Source organism: Arvicola amphibius, chromosome 6, assembly GCF_903992535.2.
Source record: "Arvicola amphibius chromosome 6, mArvAmp1.2, whole genome shotgun sequence".
NCBI lineage: Eukaryota > Metazoa > Chordata > Mammalia > Rodentia > Cricetidae > Arvicola > Arvicola amphibius.
In genome coordinates, this window is record NC_052052.2 from 152,942,748 (window position 1) to 152,964,233 (window position 21,486).

General features: G+C 40.8%; 1 protein-coding gene across 2 annotated transcripts in view; it reads left to right on the top strand.

Moving 5' to 3' along the window:
* The window catches only part of Smad5 (SMAD family member 5), a 48,140-nt gene that overhangs the window by 12,474 nt on the left and 14,180 nt on the right, over nucleotides 1-21,486 (top strand). For both annotated transcript variants that reach the window (XM_038333551.1, XM_038333552.1), the window contains exons 2-4: nucleotides 12,730-13,291; nucleotides 18,690-18,941; nucleotides 19,840-19,959. In XM_038333551.1, the coding sequence (XP_038189479.1) occupies nucleotides 12,889-13,291; nucleotides 18,690-18,941; nucleotides 19,840-19,959 (775 nt within the window). In that variant the 5' untranslated portion in view covers nucleotides 12,730-12,888. The remainder of the gene's footprint in view (nucleotides 1-12,729; nucleotides 13,292-18,689; nucleotides 18,942-19,839; nucleotides 19,960-21,486) is intronic.

The window sequence follows — 21,486 nt, forward strand, 5'->3', positions numbered from 1 at the left end:
TGGAATGTTCATTCTCTTGGGGCAGATTGGGTAGATAGATGTAAATACAGGAATGGAAGCACTGTAAGTGAGACGTGGGATACCTTAAGTCCATTAGGGGGATTCCTTAGGCCGGGTGGCTTGGAGACTTCCTGGAGAAGAGGTGTTTTAATGCAGAGAGATATATGTGGGAACTTTTGTAATGTGTATGTACTGTAGTGATTTTTTTTTGTAATGCACAGATACATGGTTTCTCTCTGTCCCCATTTTTTTTCTTGTACTAGAGATCAAACCCAGGGCTTCATGTTCTACCACTGTCCTAGACCCTATCCCTGCGGTGGCTCTTAGTTTTAGAAGGCTTTCACTTTTGGTTAAGGGTCCAGTGTGCTTCTCTGGATTTCTCAGTGATTTAGTCAGTAGTAGGAGCAGTCCAGAGAAATTTCAAGGAATTTAACACACCCAGAAGTTTCTGTATCTTACCATCTAGTTTTGTGCTCCGTTTTCTAAGAAATGACAGAAAAGCCATGCCTTTATTTTAATCCCAGCACTTGGGAGGCAGAGGCAGATGGATCTTTGAGTTCAAGGTCTGCCTGATCTATAGAGTGAGTTCCAGGACAGCCAGGGACACACAGATAAACCCTATCTTGAAAAACGATAAAGAAAGAAAGAAGGAAGGAAGGAAGGAAGGAAGAAAGGACAGAAGACTTCAGTCAAGCTGTATTATCAATATATGCGTGGTGTGTATTTTCATAAGTCAGAGATAAGGTACGCAATGCCCATAGCAGGTCATGGGTTTCTAATTGGAGCAGCACATGTTTCTGTGTGTCCACGTCACCAGTTTTCTGTTTGCTGGGATAATGCTGAAATACTCCTGAGACCTCTTGTGGTGGTTCGAATAAGAATGGTCCATATAGGATCACATATTTGAATGCTTAGTTATAGGGGTGGCACTGTTTAAAAGGGTTAGGATTAGAAAATGTGGTTTTGGAGAAAGTTTGTCACTGAGGGTAGGCTTTGAGGTTTCAAAAGCCCTTGCCAACCCCAGAGACTTCCTCTGTTTCTCTGGATCAGGATGATCTAACTCTCAGCTCTTGCTCTAGCACCATGTCTGCTTGTAGGCTGCCACACTGCCCACCATGATGGTAATGAACTAAATCTCTGAAACTGTAAGCAAGCCCCAATTAAATGCTTTCTCCTACAGTAATTGCCTTGGTCATAGTATGTCTTCACAACAGTAGAACAGGCACTAAGACACCCTGGTTGGTACCAGGGGTGGGCTATTGCTGTGACAAATCTGACCATGCTGCTTGTTGGCAGGATGTGGACTTTGGGACTATGGGTTAGGAAAGCAGTTGAACACTTTAAGTGGGGCTTAATGGGCCATGCTAGTGGGAGCACGGAAGACAGTGGTGCTGGGAGCAATGTAGATCATTAATTACAGGCAGGCTCGAGGGGTTTCAAAGAGGAAGAATATTAGTTAAGTTGCCTAGAGCCCATTCTTGTGGTATTTGGCAAAGGATGTTGCTGCTTTTTCCTTCTGTCCTAATAAAATGCCTGAGGCTAAATTGAATTTTAGATTAATGGCTTTGGCAGAAGAGATTTCAAGATAACCTAGCATTGGCGCTGTCCTTTGGTTATTAGTAATTTCCTTATGGAGATCTATAATGAAAAGGTGAAGCTGGACATCAGAGAAGTACAAAACGTACCGTTTGAGGAGAAAAGGAGCACCAGAAAGTATAATGGAGCTGCGTTCAGTGCTCATAGAGATCAAAAGTTTATAGAAAATCCTGATGCTAATGAATAAAGGAGTGGTGCCCTCAGGGCAAGACCCCACTCAGCTGAGTTCCAGCCTGTGAAAAGGAGTTAAAGAAAAGCTTTATCAGTGAAGGAAACTGAAAACAGAAAGCTGACAAAAATGTGCTTAAACTAGGGGCCATGTTCCAGCCCTAGTAAGCAGCAGAACTTGGCAGCTTCAGCCACGTGCTTCTGGCTTTAGAGTCAAGGTTACAAGAAAGGGGTTATGGAGTCTCCCTTCACTGCTAAGGAAGGCTGCTGAGGCCGGGTGTGTATTAAGGGTGTCCCTGCCTGAAAGCCTAGAGAGGCCATTGTGTGAAGCTGTGAAGGTGAAACCTGAGTTGTATTGGAGACCCCAAGATGTTGGAGATTCCAGAGTCGTGGTATACCTGCGGAAGAGATCTGCTGACAGGGAGTGGAACCAACCCAAGAGAAAGAAGTGTGTTGCAGTCAACAAAGCTGAAAGGAGTTGGAGTTGTAAGAGCGCTTTGACATCAGACATGGAGATGCAGTTTGGAGTGTGCCTAGCTGGTTTTTCTTGCTTTGGTCCAGTGTTTCCTCACTACAGCCTCTTTCCTTCCTTTTGGAATGGGAATGTGTGTTTTGTGCTGTTGTATATTGGAAGTATATGATTTATTTTTGATTTTGATTTTACAGGAGTTTGCAGTAAAGAGATTGCCACGAGTCTCAGAAGAGACTTTGAACTTTTAAACAGTGTTGAGACTGATAGACTGGAGACTTCTGAAGTTGGCCAGAATGCACTTTTGCATTATGAAACAGCTATAAGCCTATGGGGGCCAGGGAGTAGATTGTGGTGGTCTGAATAACAATGGCCCCCATATTTTCATATATTTGAATGCCTAGTCATCAGGGAGTGTCACTTTTTAAAAGAATGGCTCAGAGGTTAAGAGCACTGGCTGTTTTTCCGAAGGTCCTGAGTTCAATTCCCAGCAACCACATGGTGGCTCACAGCCATCTGTACTGAGATCTGGCGCCCTCCTCTGGCATGCGGGCATACATTGAGGCAGAATGTTGTATATATAATAAATAAATAAATATTAAAAAAAGAATTAAAAGAATTAGGAGGTGTGGTCTTATTGGAAGAAGTATGTTTCTGTGGGTGGATTTGAAGTTTCAAAAGCTCATTCAAGACTAGAAACTCACTCTCTGCCTATAGATTGGGAGGATCTAACTCTCAGCTGCCATGCTCCCCACCATGCTCTCTACCATGATGATAATGGACTAAACTATAAGCAAGCACCAGTTAAATGAGTCTCTTAAAATAGTTGCCTTGGTCATGACATCTTTTAACAATATAACAGTGGCTAAGGCACTTATATAGTCTTGATGGAAGGACATACTGCTAACAAATTTCTTAAGTATGAAAAAACATTATGTGGTAATTGATGAAACAATCTCAGATACAGATGAATACAGCAACCCTCTCCAGATGTACCTGAGGCTAGATAAGATAGCTCACTGCACGTTCAGTCACATGGTCTTGGGAATAGGACTTTCAACCCCGCTTCCTAGATTGCTGTCAGGGAGCAGAGGCTGACGGCCAGCAACGCAATTGTGGTTGCAGACGTAATTGTTGTCTAAGCTTTTAGACAGCCAAACACACAGTGTTTCAGGAAGATAGAAGGAGCACATCTGCCTTGGGGAAGCATCCCAGAGAATCCAGAAACTTCTGTCCTTTCCTTTTTAGGCCTGTTATATGTAATAAATTTGCATATGTGTTTTGAGTTTCGTGAGTTGGTCTCAAAATTAGTCACATGTCAGCAACATGATGGAAGTTAATCCTTCTAAGAATCGAGTTCTCCTTAGATGAGAGAAAGGGAAATCTCGTGGTTCTGATCTTTCAGCCTGTGCCATCTGGCTGTCTTACAGGATACAGTCACTGTTGTAACTTCTGCAGCACTGCCTGTTTGGATTGTGAAAACCCTGTCCCATGCTTGGTGACCCCAGCGCTCTGGGTTGTGGGGTGTACAGAGAAACTCGATGGCTTCTCCCTGCATACAGGGAGAGCCTTCATTTCCTGCAGACTGAGCTCAGATGAGGGAAGACTGGGCTGAAGTGATAAGAGAATGAGATATAGTGTGCTAAGTGTTGTCACACCCAGTTTAAAAGGAAATGTATGGAACTATATAATTCTTAGTCTCTCAAACTATATAATCTTATTTTAAAGTAATAAAATATTTTGGAGAAGTCAAAGGAATATAAAAAGAATAGAGTTCTATTTTTAACATAAAACATTACTTAAAGAAAATCCACTGAAGTAGAAGTACCTGGCATTTGAGTGTGCCATGACATGAACAATTTTAAAGATCTAAATAATTTATTAAAGTATAATTTATATGCCATACATTTTACCCACTTATAAAGTACAGTTAATGAAAAATGTTAATTAGTAATTATTAAAAGGAATTTTAGAATAGCCAGTAATAATTTTAGGACATTTTAGTCTCTTGCAAAGACACTGTACATTAGCAGTCAATCAATCTTAGCTGCCGCTTTCTCCAGGCTTTGGTGACTCCTGATCTCCATGGTGTCTCTGAATTTACCCATTTGTTTCATAGAAGTAGCCTTTTATGACTGGCTTCTTTCATTTAGCATTATGTTTCAAAGTTACTCCTGGCATAGAACTTTTTAAAATGATTCATTTAACTTTTTTCATACCTATATTCCACTCCAAAAGATAAACCTAAATTCCACCCTGTAGGAGGAGGGCCTGCTTGTTTGTCTTGGCCACCTAGCTTGCTTAGAACTGAAATAATCACACAGAAACTGTATTAATTAAATCACTGTTTGGCTCTAGCTTCTTATTGGCTAACTCTTACATATTTAACCCATCTCCATTAATCTGTATATTGCCATGTGGCAGTGGCTTAGCAGCAAAGTTTGAGCAGGTCTGACTCTGGCAGCGGCTCTCTAACTCCTCCTTCTTCCTCCCATGCTATAGGCCAAGCCAGTTCTTTATTCATTAACCAATAAAAGCAACATGTAGATAGAAGAACCTCCCATACCATTTCCCCTTTTCTATTTAAACAAAAAGTAAGGCTTTAACTTTATCTTAGTAAAATTACATAAAACAGGTATTAAGTAATAATTACAGTTATAATATTTATATCTATCTTTTATCATAACTAAAGATAACTGTAATTATCTATTCTTCAACTCCATCAAAGACTCCAGAAGGATATAACATTACCTAAAATCAGCAGGAAGTACATTATAAGCAACTTCCAAAACTCTAGAATTGACAGAGGCATCTCGCTGCCTGATCACCCAAAGTTTTTCTGTACCGTTGGGGCATCCATCTTCAGCCTACAGGCCCATAGTATCCAGCAGACTTTTCCATGAAGCAGGAAATTTCAATGACAGGTCTGCCTATATTGACAGTTTGCCAGTCACTTTCTTTTGTGTCCTGCATAATGTCTTACAGACTCTTTCATGTAGCACGAACCCCAAAGGACCATTTCACCTTTAGGCAAGTTCAGTAGTCATTTCTCTGAGGATTCTGCATGTCCAGTTCATCTAAAAAACTCCTTAAGGAGCCTCCTCGATGCCCATCTTCCTCTTGAAGTAGATTGGTGCTGCCAGGAGCAGATGTATCTCACTGTTATGAAAAGTCCTAAGTTCTTAAAATATTTAAATGCCATGTTCTGAAGGTCTCTGAAAGACTTGAAGAATACCTAACTGAAATATATCTCTGTATATCTAGAAAACCTAACATGACTACAAGCTTGACTATAATAGATGATTAACTATTAACCTATATTTCTTAATTATACATTTTAAAATGAGCTATACAAATACAATACCTTAATCAAGATCAGAAATACATGTAACAAAATTGACCTTAAATTTGTATCAATAAGCCAAGATCTACACCAGTGCAGGTTATTCCTATCTATATCATATCCCCCTTTATAGAAACATTTATAAACAATATTTGGGAATATGGGCATAGTTTTGTCCATACATCTTCCTGCTGATTGGAAGCGCTGTTAGTCAGGTTTTTTTTATGGTGTATCCTGTGTACTAGATTCATCTCAGTCAGCAGTTGGGTGAGGTAATTTTTTGAGGGGTATTCAAGGCGACCTTTCAGGGGTTCTTATTCCATCAAACCACACCAGTCTGAAAGCAATCCACAGGTTCTCATCTTCTGTGGAAACAAGAGAAGAACCTCTTTTTCAAAGCAACATATCCTTAGACCCAAATTTGGAAGTCGTGTTACCTTTATAATATACATTCTGTTTTAGCTTAGCAGCCCATACAATGAAATGTCTCTCTGTACTTAGCTCATTCACAATCAGAAAATTTAAAGAAAACACAATATACATAATCCAGACTCTCTCTGAATTATTATTATTTTTTTTTTTTGGTTTTTTGAGACAGGGTTTTTCTGTAGCTTTGGAGCCTGTCTGGAACTAGCTCTTGTAGACCAGGCTGGTCTCGAACTCACAGAGATCCGCCTGCCTCTGCCTCCCGAGTGCTGGGATTAAAGGCATGCGCCACCGCTGCCCAGCATTGAATTATCTATTTTTGTGTGGCTTATTTTTCTTTTCTCCTTTTAATCTATGACTATCTGTACTCTGTCTCTTTAAAGACTTTACCCCCCCCACTTTTTTTAAGCATTAACTTTATTTTATAACTCTCTATACTCTGTTTCTTCTCTCTTCCAAGCCTACGTACATTTGTCCAACACTGTGACTCATCTGGATTTGTCTTTATTGCACATCTGTAATTCTTTACTGTCCAGGAGCGCTTTTTAAAATGGTAAGTGCTTCTTAAAACTTAAGATGCGCCATTATTATGGTATATATGGTACTCCCTGCTTGCCTGCCCAGTCTAAAACTTAACTGCACCATTACTATGATATCTATGGTACTCCCTGCTTACCTGCCCAGTCCAGCTTGGTGAAGGCACTTGTGCCTCTGAGAACCATGCACACAGCCCCATTCTGAGGCACACAGCCAGTCCATGTCTCAATTAAGCAAGCTACAGCGTCTGCTCACAAACCCCATCCCCATCCAATGCTCTATAGCCGGACCTCCTGCCTGGCAGGATGGCTCAGAAAGCCGGCATTTTAAAACGGTCACAGCTGAATCAGGGAAACCTCTCTTAAGGGATCTGTAGCATGCTGCCAATAAATGGCAAGAAGCTGTGTTAAGCTCTATATTTTTGTGTCTAGAATTAAGCTCTCTCAGGTTTTTAAGTGGATTTTAGTTGGCCACATGGGTGCCAATTTATAGGAAGAGGGCCCGCTTGTTTGTCCCAGCCACCTGGCTAGCTTAGACCTGAAATAATCACATAGAAACTATATTAATTAAATCACTGCTTGGCCCATTAGCTCTAGCTTCTTATTGGCTAACTCTTACATATTAATTTAACTCATCTCCATAAATCTGTGTATTGCCACGTGTTAGTGGCTTACTGGCAAAGTTTTGGCATGTCTGACTCTGGCAGCGGCCCCATAGTGTCTAACTCCGTCTTCTTCCTCCCATACTATAGGCCAAGACAGTTCTTTATTCATTAACCAATAAAAACAACACATAGAAGGATCTTCTACACCACCCCCGTTAGACTGATGTGTATAACTAAGTACGAATGCAGTCAGTGGTGTCCCCATTAGCATGCGCAGTGAATGTCGGTAAAGCAAGCTGTCTCCTATCCAGCCCTGCCTCTGGCAAGGGTAGAGAAGCGGGTGTGCGCTGGTACCTCGTGCACTGTGGTGACGCTGTTAGGTGAGAACTTTGCTGCCACAGAAATTCCCACTCAAAACTCACAGTTCCGAGTCCACTGCAGTGGTGGCTCTGTCAGCTTTGCTCCTTCCATAGCGGTGGTGATTATGGTCAGGCTTGACCAAGCCTGAGTCATTGTGCCCATCAAGTTATAGGCAGTTGTGAATCTCTAGATGTGCTGGGAACCAAATTGGGGTCCTCTGCAAGAGCAGCGGGTGCTTTTCATTGAGCTATCTATCTTGCCAGCCCTAGCAATTACATTTTTAGAAAAGAAGATACTGAGATTCTTGAAATAGCTGTGTTCTTTTTGAAAGTGCAAAAACTTAACCTCGCTGGGCGGTGGTGGCTCACGCCTTTAATCCCAGCACTCGGGAGGCAGAGGCAGGCGGATCTCTGAGTTTGAGGCCAGCCTGGTCTACAAGAGCTAGCTCCAGGACAGGCTCTAGAAACTACAGGGAAACCCTGTCTCAAAAAACCAAAAAAAAAAAACCAAAAAAAAAAAAAACAAAAAACAAAACAAACAAAAAAAAAAAACAAAACAAAACTTAACCTCTACGAGTAACCAAGATCCCATTGGTTGCCAGCAGTGCCATGCTCCATGCCTCTCACAGATTGTAACAGTGACAGCCACGAAGAGAGGCTCTGCCCTGTGTGTTGACTGCTCCGTGACAGTGATAGCTGGTCAGGAAAGTGCGTATTTAAAAGCTCTTCTTGAATATTTTATGTTTTTTTAAGAATCAGGAAATATTCCTTCAGTAGAGCATTTGTAAATTTTATTATTTTTTATTTTATGTGTACTGGTGTTTTGCCTGCACGTGTCTGTGAGGGTGTTGGGTCCCATGGAACTGGAATTACAGACAGCTGTGAGCTGCCATGTGGGTGCTAGGAATTGAACCCAGCTGCTCTGGAAGAGTAGTTAGTACTCTTAGCCACTGAACTGTTTTTTCAGTCCCCTACTTCTTGGATATTTTTTTTTCTTCTGATTTTTTTGAGACAGGGTTTCTCTGTAACAGAGCCCTGGCTGTCTTGGAACTCTCTTTGTAGACCAGGCTGGCCTGGAACTCACAGAGATCTGCCTGCCTCTGTCTCCTGAATGCTGGGTAGGATTAAAGGGGTTTGCCACCATGCCTGGCCACTTCTTGGATTTTATTGTGAAAAGAAAATTCTCAATTAGAAGGAAACATTACATTATAAATATGAATTATTATGATAAGCAGTGAATGAATAGATTGAATTTTCCTCACAGAATAGTTAGCAAATCATCCTTGTGTATGGCATTTACAGCATCAGCATTAAGCTTCAAAAATATGTGTAAAGAGTCATATGTGCTGGTTCATGCCTGTAATCCTAGTGCTCAGGGAAGAAGCAGAAGAATCAAGACTTTAGGGCCGGTCTGGGAACCAAACTGGCCACAGAGTGAGATCCTGCATAAAAACATCCTGAATATTTATATCTTATATCTTTCTGTCATCTCTATGTGTATGTGTGTATTTGTGTGTGGGGTGTGTGTGTGGTATATATTCCCCCAAGGGCTTCTATTAATCTTTTCATAATCAAATTACTCTTGAGTCTTTTGTAAAGAATATGGTGCTTGCTGGCTTCTGACCATAAAAGTAGGAGACTCAAAAAGTTCAGTATTTGTAGATAGACCCATGGAGTCAAAACCATCTGTTGGAACCTTCGGCATTTCTTTTGAGCATCTTAGAGACAAAGGAAACCTCGAATCCTGTTTACGTTTATGATGCTTTGCTGTGTTGTGAATGATAGCACATCTTTTGTTTCTGATCTGGGAGAACTTAGGTCCCTTGTCAGCATGCAAAGGGTAACTTGGACTAACCTAACTGACAGTGTGCCATGTGATGAAGCATACAGAATTTACAGGTATCTGTAACCTCAATCTCATACTGCCCAGATTAAGATACAATTTCATTTTCCACAGAGGGCTTTGGGTGCTCCTCTTAGGACCAGTGGAAGTCACTAAAGCTCACCGTTAGTTTTGCCTAGTTTTTGAATGTCAATATAAATGCAATGATATTTATATATAATAACATATATTTATATATAATTATATTTATATATAATATAAATTCATTTATCTATCGGAAGTTCAGTTATATTTTGTGTCAGGAGTGATATATCACTTGAAATTTCCATGATTTGGGGCTTTTACATACTGTGGTCATACGCTTGTTGCTTTCATTCACAGCATTCATTCTGTTGGACATATACCTGGAAATAGAATTGTTGGACTACAAGGGTCATTGTTTAGCATAATGTTTGGAAACATTTTCCAAAGTGACTGAGCTGCAATATGTAAGAGTTCCATGTGGTCTGTATTATCATAAATGTTTCGCTCCTCTCTCCCTCTTTTGGAATATCAAGAGCCCTTTGAGCACAGGGCTTGTAGTGGTGCAGCTGAGTCAAATAGTAGTTTGATGTTTAATTCTTCAGGAGCCTCCATAGTGATTTACAAGGGACTGTGCTGGTTGACAGTCCCATCTGCAGCAAGCAAGGGTTCTCCCTCCCCAGCATTTGCTGGTGATGCCATTCTGTCTGAGTAAGAGAATCTCCATGTAGTTTTCATTTGTATTTCCCTGATGGGTAAGGATGTTGAACACATAATCAAACATTTATTGGCCATTTGTATTTCTTCTTTTGAAAACTATTTTATCAGCCCGCCTTTTGATTGGGAGATCTTTTAGTGTTAGTATTTGTAGTTCTTTATTCTATGTATCAGCCCTTGCCTGCTGTGTGCTTGCTGAAGGGTTGACCTCCTGTCCTGTCGTCAGTTGATTGTTACGTTCCTGTCATCCTATTTGTCAATCCTTGGGAATGTTTCCTGTGCTGCTGACGTCATTTTAAGAAAGTCTCCGGCTGTGTCTGTGTCTGACGTCTTTAATCTACCGTTTCCTCTAGCGGTCAGAGTTTCAGTCTTGCATTGAGATCTTGGACCCATTCTGAATAGATTCTTCTGCATGTTTGTGTGTAAATTTCTTTGCTATTTGATGAAAAACCCTTCTATTTTTGAGTATATCATTGGTTGTACCTGTGTAGATTTATTTATGGGTCCTGTGTTCTACTCCATTGGCCTATACATCTGTTTCCTGCTAGTATCATAGAGATTTCTGGCTCTGTAGTATAATTTGAGATTGACTTCCAGAGTGGCTATTTTTCTACTTAGGGGTTATTTGGAATCTTTGGCACTTCAATGTGAATTTTAGGATATTTTTTTTCTATTTCTGTGAAGTGTTTCATTAGATTTTTATGGGGATTGTGTTGTATCTGTAGATCTCTTTGAACAATGGGGCCATTTTTGCAGTATCCTGAGAATATATCCATGTATTCAATTTCTTCAGTGTCTTTAGAGTTGTATTTTTAGAGATCGTTCACCTCTTTACTAGATTTATTCGTCATTTTTTTAAAAGCTATTGTGAATGATTTCTTTCTCAGCAAGTTTGCCGTTGATACAAAAAATAGCTACTGTTTGCATGTTGACTTTGGATCCTGCCTCTTTACTGATGGTTTAGAGATATAAGAATTTTTCTGATGAAACATTTATAATGTCTTAAGTATAGGAACTGTTGTCTGGAAATTGGGACAATTTGACCTCTTTTTTTTTTTTTTTATCTGTATCCTTTTCATTTCCCTCTCTTGTCTTGCTCCTCTATCTAAGACACTGACATGGACTAGGAATGTGGAGAGAATACCTTCTTGTCTTACTCTCAGTCTCAGAGGAAATGCTCTCAAAATGTCCACATCCATAGAGTCGGCCCAGCTAGTCTTTGTCAGGGTGGAGTGTGCAAAGGCGTTTTACTTTGCATTGTCAGAGGCCTGTTCTTCATCTCTTGAGATGACTGTGATTTTTGTCTTTAAGTCTGTTTGAATGCTGTGTTACATTTAACACTTAATGCTTTGTGTATGTTATTGAATCATGCTTCTGGGCTTCCTGCAATGATACTACATGAATTCTTAATGTATTTTTGAATTAGGTTTGCAAGAATTTAATTGAAAATTTTTGTGTAATGTTTAGGGATACTGGTTTTATATGATTTTCTTTTTCTTTTTCTTTTTCTTTTTTTTTTTTGGTTAGGCTCTTACCTGGTTTTAGTTTCGGATAAGGCCTCATATAATGAGTTTATAGTGTTCCTTTCCTGTCTTTGTTAAACAGCACGTGAAGAATCATTTTTTTAAAGTTGGTGTTCTTTTCTAAACATTGTCCTGTTATTTCACAGTGTTACTGTTTGTAGTTGGCACTAGTGTTGTACAGGTAATTTTACCCAGTCTTAGCACTAGAGCACTGTAGAATGATTAATAAAAACCCAGAGACACAAATGGGGCTCAACCTGAAGGTCAGAAAAACAAAACAGCCAACCACTGGCTCTTACCTCTACCTCAGTACAAAATGGTGATCCTGCCTGCAGGAATCTCAGAATGAGACTTGAGACTGAGAGCTGTCTCCTCCCATCTTATATTCCTCTCTAGTGCTGGGATTAAAGGCGTGCACCACTACCGCCTGGTTTCTATGGCAAACTAGTGTGGCTATTGGGATTAGAGGTGTGTGTCACCACTGCCTGGTCTGTAAGACTGACCAGTGGAGCTGTTTTACTCTCTGCACTTCAGGCAAGCTTTCTTTACTAAAATAAAACGAAATGTCACTACAGAGCACCATGGCACAGAACTTCTCTTGTTATTTCCAACGGCTTCTTGATAAAGCATCTTCCTTAACTAATGTGCTTAAATATAGAAGCCAATAGTCATTATAAAGTACAAACTGACATTTGAGGAGTTGAATAATATTTATTTTCTAAATCTCTTTAGCGTTCTTCATTCTAAAAATAGATAGTTGACACTTTCCTGGTAATGTCAGGCTGTGTTTGACAGTTTGGTGAATCTTACCACTTTTTGGCGGGGGTGGGGGGTTGGGGGGAGCTGGCTGTCCTGAAACTTACCCTTACTATGTAGCTCAGGCTGGCCTCGAACTCAAGAGATGCACCTGCCTCTGCCTGCCGTGACTTCTTCGACCTTTGCTTTGCAGCTGAACTGCTTGTGTTCTGGAGACAGGAGCGAATGGCTACAGGAGTTTTACAGACATTTTTGTTTTCTGGCTTTGGATGCTTTTCTGTTTTTATTTATGACAGCAAATATACTTTTCAGTTATGCTGATTAGTGTTCTTAGATTTAATTAGTCTCCTTTTCCCCTCTCTTTCAGGACTTAAAAGAAGCATATGGCACCTGTAAAGTTAAATGTCACTCCTTGTCGCCACTTGGACCTTCTGCTTGAGACCTGCATGTGACTTTCCACCTGTGATTCTGGCTTCTCATATCTACTGACTTTGATTACAGAAAAGTCTCTGAAGATTCGTATCAAATGACGTCAATGGCCAGCTTGTTTTCTTTCACTAGTCCAGCCGTGAAGCGATTGTTGGGCTGGAAACAAGGTGATGAGGAAGAAAAATGGGCAGAAAAGGCAGTCGATGCTTTAGTGAAAAAGCTGAAGAAGAAGAAGGGTGCCATGGAGGAGTTGGAGAAAGCCTTGAGTAGCCCAGGACAGCCAAGCAAATGTGTCACTATCCCCAGGTCCTTGGATGGACGCCTGCAAGTTTCTCACAGAAAAGGCTTACCCCATGTTATATATTGCCGTGTTTGGCGCTGGCCAGATTTGCAGAGTCATCATGAGCTAAAGCCATTGGATATTTGTGAATTTCCTTTTGGATCTAAGCAAAAGGAAGTCTGTATCAATCCATACCACTATAAGAGAGTGGAAAGTCCGGGTAAGTTTCACTTCACTGAGAAGAATTAAGAATAAATCAACAAAAACACAACATGGCTCTTACCGATTTGCATATAACTAGGCTTATTACATTAGCCTTTGTTAAAGATTTCGTCTTAGGAGGAATACTAGGTTTTAAATTTAGCTTTTTTGAACATTAAGCTCTTGATTGGCTGCTAGAACTCACTGTCTCTAATAACACCAGCTTCTTTTCTGTGGCTGCCATCTCTGAATGCTAAACCCATGTCCCGTGTTCACACTAGATCCTGCTCCTTGTTTGTTTGGGAACTGGGCTGTCGTGCAGCAACTGTTTTTCTGGCTTTACATCTTACAAGAGTCTTTATTGTTACATTTACTGTGTGCGTTGTGTGCTTGCGTGCTTGCATACGAGATGACACATGTGGAGATCAGCGGACTATTTTCAGGAGGTCTTCCTGGATCTTGTTACTCATTTTTCATTGCTTAGGATAGTTCCCTTTACTAGTTGTTAGTAGGTACTGGCCAGTATTTGCTTTTGTTTTTTGTGGTTTTTTTTTTTTTTTTTTTTTTTTTTTTTGTAATCAGTGAATTATATATTAGTCCTTTTATTGATGCTATAGCAGAATACCACAGACTGGAAAAGTTCACTCTACTGAGAAGACTCCAAAACAAAGCCAACATGTCTCTCTAATTTGCACATACCTAAGTTTATTAGCTAAAAGTTTACATGAGCCTTTGTTAAAGATTAACAGTAGAAATCCTGGGGGTAGAAAGTCCAGGATTAGGAGACTGCCAGGTGTGGGCCTCATAATCGACTGTGCTACGAGCAGCACTCAAGTGTGAGTGAGACAGAGAAGACCGCGTGAAGCTAGAGCGTCCGTAAGGAAACTGTGGTGCTGGGGATCCAGACCAGTCTTGTGCATGGTAGGCGCGTGCCCTGTCATGGGCTGCACCCCAGACCAAGTCACCTGTTGCTGTACCAAGGAGTCCACCTCCACGGGTACTACCTCGTTGCTTCCTGTTAGGCCCCACCTCCCAGCACTGTCATGTTGTGAATTAAGTTTCTGGCACATGAACTTCGCAAGATTTTCCATAGCAGCTGAGATACTAGTTGGGATCTTTATCTGTTGATAAACAATAAATAACCACACCTGTGGTAGTTTAAGCACAACACACATTTATTACCTTACAGTTTCTGGGGTTCAGGCATCTGAACTACCCTTAACAGGTGACTATGCTTAACAGCATCTTTTGTGAGTTTCTAATCAAGGTGTCTGTCAGGGCTTGGTTTTCTCGGAAGTTCAGACGGGTAAGGGGCTCCTGTGCTAATGAGATTTAGTTCCTGTGGAGGCCCCTGAACTCTGGCTGACTGTAGGCTGGAGACTGTCAGGAGTTCACCCTTCTGTGTGTTCTACACTGTCGTTCCCTTTCGCAGTGCCACAGTTGCTCTCTACAGAGGATTTCTCAGAGCATGCATGCATGTTATTTTGTTGTGTTTTCTTTAGAGCCAGGAAGAGCATTTTCCTACAAGAGGACATTGAGTTCTTAGGCAGTGTGACCTTGCACCATTACTTTGCAATAATTCTGTTGGATGGAAGCAAGTCCTCGGTCATATGCTGGAGAGAGATGACTGTCCAAGCTCATGAATACCCAGAGCCTGTGTTCCGTACCAGAGGAATTGCAAGCCTGTGTGGTTGGATGCAGAGACTTGTGTTACAGTTCAACCGTGAGTTGCGGTTCATATTTGAGAAGGGTCTCAGTTTCTTCTGGAGCCCAAGGAGAGCCATGGTGTGAGGGAACTGAGGAAGAAAGAACAAGGCAGATTTAAAGGAAGAATATTGTCTGAAAATTGAAAAATTCTCAAACTAGGTATTTACTAACAATCCATCTAAGGATTTTGTCTGTTCCTTCTCATAGTCAAAGTATAATCGACAGTGGCCAGTAGAATTGTCTTTCTTTTAATCCACTTTATTGTTCCGTAGAAAGGACAGGAGCAATTATGATACTTTACAATAACTTCAGAAAGCTCGCTAGTTAAGTTGCTGGAAAAAGACTATAGAAACCTCATGTTGGACCCCCGCCCACACGTCTCGGGAAGGGGCAGCCTTGTTCAGGAGTGGTTGGTGTTCCTCCTTGACCAAGCAGGCAGGACAGTAGATGTCTCTCCTCCTGCTGTGTGCTAGTAAAAAAGGGTGTTGCTGATTATGGTGACAGTGAATAGTTTTGAGCACTCATGAACATAAGTGCTCTCCTAATTCTGGGCTTCTTTTGTTGTAGAGGTAGACAGAAAGCCATGGCTTTTCATGGCATTGAAGTCTATTAACTATGTAGACAAAGGAGCTAAGTCTTAACTTACACAGAGCACACAGTGAATGCGTGAGAAAAAGGTGGGAGGTATAATAAGCACAGAAAAGTAAGGCCAACCTAAATGGTCCAGAATTTTTTTGACTAGAAAGTATTATCTGGTGGCTGAGAGGTTGGTTTCTAGAGTTATGGTTTTACTATATAATGATTACCTGTCCTCAGGCAGGATACAAAATCTCTTTGATGGAGACAGTACTAATACTAACAACCTAACAGTTTGTTTTTTTTTTTTTTTTTTTTTTGGAGATTGGTTGAGTTATTGTGGATCTAAGTGCTTAAACATTATGTAGCCCCAGTTAGTTTCAAATCAAGATCATTTCTCCAGAGGGATCCATTCTGGAAATAGAGCATATGGGGAGTGGGAGGAGAAAATTTTCTAGTAAACACTATTGCAGCTACTTCGAACTGAAAATGCAAAAGCCAAGTAATTAGCAAAAGGACTGAAAAATACCTACTGATAGAGTTCTAGTTAATCATATATATGGATATTTTGAAAGCTTCTAGAAAGAAAATTTAGGGCACATAAAAATAAAACAAACAAAAGCTAGAAATCTAAATTATTGAATTTCTTAATCCAATTCTGGATCCTAGAAGAAAATGAAGCATTTATCTTCAAAATCCAGAAGGAAACTATGGCCTGGATTTCTGTATATAGAGACATGAAAGGGAGAATAACTTCATACATGTTTCCCATTTCGCTCTTAGGAAGCAAGTAGAGGGCAAAGTCAGGGAAGGGGAAGCAGCCAGAGAAACAGTCCTAAGCAGCAACTAGGACAGATTAGAGCAAGCAAAGGACTGAACAATCCAGAGGGACACAACACAGGAAGTCCATAATCATTTGATTTATAACATCTGAAAAAGGTACTATTGACAGGCTCTGACAAGTGGGTTAGGATACTGGAAATGTTAGTGGTGTGTACTTAAAATTAAGGAAATTGTTAACTTTAACAATAAACACTGCTCAGGAGGAAAATGCACAATATACTTGACCCCTCAATTGATTTTTTTTTTTTGTGTGTGTGTGTGTGTGTATGTATGTATGTATATATATATATGTAAATATATATGCACATATGTATGTATGAGACTGTATAGGACATGCATATGTAGTAACACTACATACCAACTGAGCCCACATTTTAAAAAATAGGTTTTATGTGTATGGGCGTTTTGCCTGCATCTTGTGTGCCTGAGGAAGCCAGAAGATAGCATCAGATCCTGTAAAAGTGGAATTAGAGACTGTTATGATCTGCCGTGTGGTTGATAGGAATCAAACCTAGGTTCTCTCTCTCTCTCTCTCTTTTTTTTTTTTTTTTTGGTTTTTCGAGACAGGATTTCTCTGTAGCTTTGGAGCCTGTCCTGGAACATACTCTGTAGCCCAGGCTGGCCTTGAACTCATAGACATCTGCCTGCCTCTGCCTCCCGAGTGCTGGGTTTAAAGGCATGCGCCACCACCGCCCGGCTCAAACCTAGGTCCTCTTATGAACATCCAGTGTACTCTTAACTGCTGAGCCATCTCCATAAGCCATCTCTTAACCCAATTTTTAATTAGGGAAATAGAAAGGGCTAGACTACTATAAGAAAGATGCCTCAGCTAGTAGTCATAGTTCTTGGGAGGCCAAGGCAGTAGGATTGCTGTGTTTGAGGCTAGTCTGTGCAGCAAGACTGTTTGAGTTTCTCTTCCCCACCAACAAAAACAGTTGCTTCATTTGCCATAAGAGAAGTTTATAAATAATGTCATAGAATCTATAATAACAGTTTATCATAGTATGCATATAGATGCATCGCAGTGCCCAGCGTAAACAAGGTCTGTGGAGGAATTACAACAGAAAGCGCTCAAAATTCCTTGCATGCTGTCGTCTCTTACTAAATATATTGAGTACAGACTTGTCTCTTACTCTCCACATTTTATGTGAAAATAAAAAAAATAAAATCTTGCATAGATAGTATACAAATGAGAGGCAAAACAGGGATTTTAACTATGCCTACAAAAATACCTTGACTGAACTGAATTCTTTAGTTATTTTACTGTTATTCAGATTGCTGGATAGCTAAGTATAAATCCTTCCTAATTTCTGCTCTACTCTCTGCAGGCAGCTGTCTCACCTTTCTCTAGCGATAGCTGTTGTTACTACATAAGAGAGCAGAGCACCGGCTGCAGGATCCTCTGGGTTCCTATGTGTGTCTTTACTTCTGAGAGGTGAAGGATGACCTGGTTAGCATATATATTTGATTTTGTTGCTGCTGCATAGTCCAGAGTCAAATTAAATTCTTTTTCTTCTCCCTGAAATGGCGTTAACATTGACAACTAAAAGAACATTGTGAAAGAGATAATTGGTACGTTTACTTTCCTGCAGAAGATAATCAGCTGCTCGTCATTATAGTAGGGGTCTTTAGAGATGGACACTTGGATAAAGGAAACTACTCTACATTCTGAGAGGTTGTTACGTGTGTCCTCATGATTGTATTTAGAGGACTGACTGTGAGCAGGCTCTCACTCTGGAGGGTTGTTGTTGGATGGATGAGGAGAGCCTTACCAGTTTGCTGAATGCTGAACGTGAGCTCTCTGACCAACTGGAAATGCTCCGTTCTCAAGGCACGGCACGCTGACCTCCACTTCCCTCCCTAGTCTTAACCTCTGCCTAGTTTGGTGCTAGACCAGCTCGCTGTTTCCTCCCTTCTCACCGCCTCTCTTCTCTCCTAGCTTTCTCATGGGAAATCCTCTTGACCCGTCAGGTGTTACTCTTTCCATGTATTTGGTTTCCTGCTGGCTAGATATGCTCACTTCTTGAGTTCTTATTAATTGCATTAAATGTTTCTTATTCTAACTGCTTTTGAAATGGCTTACATGGAGAATGGCATCCTTTCTGAATTTCTGCTTCTAGAGTCCCTCATACAGGGTAAATGCCAGAGGGCTTTTGGTTTGGTTCGATGTAAACACAGGTTCAGATTCTACAGAACAGCGCCCCCCCATCAGTAAACTTTAATTACAGCTTGCTTCTCTTTTCTCCTCCAGCTCCTTAAGTGTTCCTGACTGACTGTTGTTTTTCTTTCAGTCTTACCTCCAGTGTTAGTGCCTCGCCACAACGAATTCAATCCGCAGCATAGCCTTCTGGTTCAGTTTAGGAACCTGAGCCACAATGAACCGCACATGCCACACAACGCCACGTTTCCGGATTCCTTCCAGCAGCCCAACAGCACCCCTTTCCCCTTGTCTCCTAACAGCCCCTACCCCCCTTCCCCCGCCAGCAGCACATACCCTAGCTCCCCAGCAAGCTCTGCACCAGGAAGCCCGTTTCAGCTCCCAGGTAAGACTGACCTCAGAGAGCGGGAATTGTTTGAAGTTCTGCTTTTCTGAGTGAGATTGCTGTGGGTGACATTTTCTTTAGGAATTTATTTCCACAAGAAGTAGAGTTTATTTTTCAAGTTCCATTATGTTCAAAAATCTGGAAATAAGGGTATTAAGTATAAGTGTTTAATTTGCTGTTAGGTGTTGTCTCAAATGAATACTTTCATCTTATATTCAGTGCTATATGTAGCTCTGTCTTAATATATCCTGTATAAACCTTGAGGCAAAAGACAACTTCTATTCAGTTTTATATTTACTAAAACAAAAAGATCTAGCTGTAGCTTTCGTAAAAATTCACAACTCTGAGTGTTGGAAGGCCAAAGGTTTTGTTAATGTTGTTTCCGAAGCTAATTGCTCTCTTTTGATGGGGTGTGTTAGTTATTTGGGGGCATTACAAAAGAATGAGATAACCTCTGTGACCGTTAAAGTACATTTTGAAGGGACACAGTTTTAGATGACACTGCAGCATGTGATGATGATGGCAATTAAAATGTGCCAGTCGTATGTGTCCAAGGTGGTCTGTGGCCGCAGATTGCTGTCTTAGCTGCAGTTTCTTTGAACATAGATAGCTTTAAAAGAAAGAGAAAATTTTTGACCTTGGGTTCCACTTTAGTGTTGTTCCTGGTATCCTGGATTACCGAGGGTTCAAGTTAATGTAGGCTTGTAGTAGGTGTGCTGGAGAGGTTGTGTGTGCTCTTTTCTGCTCTTGTACAGTGTCCTACATCTGTGTGTGCAGTGTTCTTTAATGAATCTTGCTGATAACCTTGTCAATTTAAAAATGCTTTTAGAGTAATAGCTTTAAGCAGAATGAAGACTATCTTCTTTGAGAAATGGATGTCTCATTCTCTTTCTCTTAGCTGATACACCTCCTCCTGCGTATATGCCCCCCGAGGATCAGATGGGACAAGATAACTCCCAGCCCATGGACACAAGCAGTGCTGTCATTCCTCAGATCATGCCCAGCATATCCAGCAGAGGTGAGAAGAGCACTCCTGTTTCCTTTTGTTGGTGCTATTCCTGCTTCCTTTAACTGCTTGGCCACTTTTCTTTACAGTGCTAGGAATCCAATCCAGGGCCCTCCTACTCTAGGTAAATAATCTCCCACTGAGTTAATTTCCCAATCTTGGTCACTTGAGCAAACAGTGTGAATGGAGTATGGCTGTAAAATCAACTGAGTGTGCAGTTCAGTGGTTTTGGCAAGTATATGAAATTTTGGTTCAAAATGTAGTTTACAAACATTGCCATAACCTTTCCAAAGAGATTTCCACCTTACCCTGGGCTCAACAAACCTCTGTTCTCTATACAGATATTTTTCTGAATATTTCATAAAATAGAGTCATGGGGGGAAAAAAAGGTCAGGCGGTGGTATTGCATACCTTTAATTCCAACACTCGGGAGGCAGAGGCAGGTGGATCTCTGTGAGTTTGAGGCCAGCCTGGTCTACAGAGGAAGTTTCAGGACGGGCCCCAAAGCTACAGAGAAACCCTGTCTCAAAAAACCAAATATATACATACATAGCGTCATGGGGGCAGTGAGATGGATTAGTGGGTAGGTGCACGCTCTGCCAACCCTGATGACCATGCCAGGAACCTGAGGTTGTTTACCACGACGCACATGGTAGGAGAGGAATCCCCTCCTAGATAATGTAATAAAAGTGCACTTGTAGATAATATATTTAAAGATTTATTTATTTTTGTTCTCTGTATGTGCTTTGCCTGCATGTGTGTTTGGGTGTTGGGAACTGAATCTGGGTGCTCCTCAAACAGTAAGTGGTCTAAACCACTGAGCCATCCCTACAGCTTCCAAATATAATCCTTTAGATTGTATTTCATTCACTTAGCACAGTTTGTCAAGGTCGCCTGTGGTGTAGCGTTGTTCAGCAGACCTTTGAGTGGTTTGCAGTTGGATTAGTGTTCTGAGTAGCTGCACCCTTAGAGCACTGTGTACAGGGCTTTGTGTAGGTACTGCTTTTTTTTTTTTTTTTTTTATCTTGGGTAGATGCCTATGAGCAGAATTTCTGATCAGAAGGTAAGCTTAACTATTTGAGAAGAATAGCTAGACTTTTCCTGTGTGACTGCCAGTATCTGTCTGCTTCCTATCTAAGGCCTAGCTTCTCCATACCTTCCCAGTACTGTTACCGCCTAGCTTTTGACGGGTTATTGTACTTCATGGGTGTGAAACACTCACTGGATTTCATTTGTACGCCCTATAGGGTACTGATATTGCGGTCTTTATTGAGGTGTAGTGTTCTTTGTAGATTCTGGAAGTGGACCACCCCACTCTTTTTGGTGAGATCTAACTCAGGTCACAGTGAGTGGCAGTAGATTGTTTGCATGAAGAAATACTGTTCTAGATCAGTTTTTTCTACTTAATTAACATTAAGTAGAGCCATACAATACTTGTTTATTATGACTAGCTTATTTCTCTTAGCACAGCACCCTTGAGGCCTACGTACATTGTTGTATTTGTCAGAATTTCATTCCTTAGGTGAACAATCCTCTCTT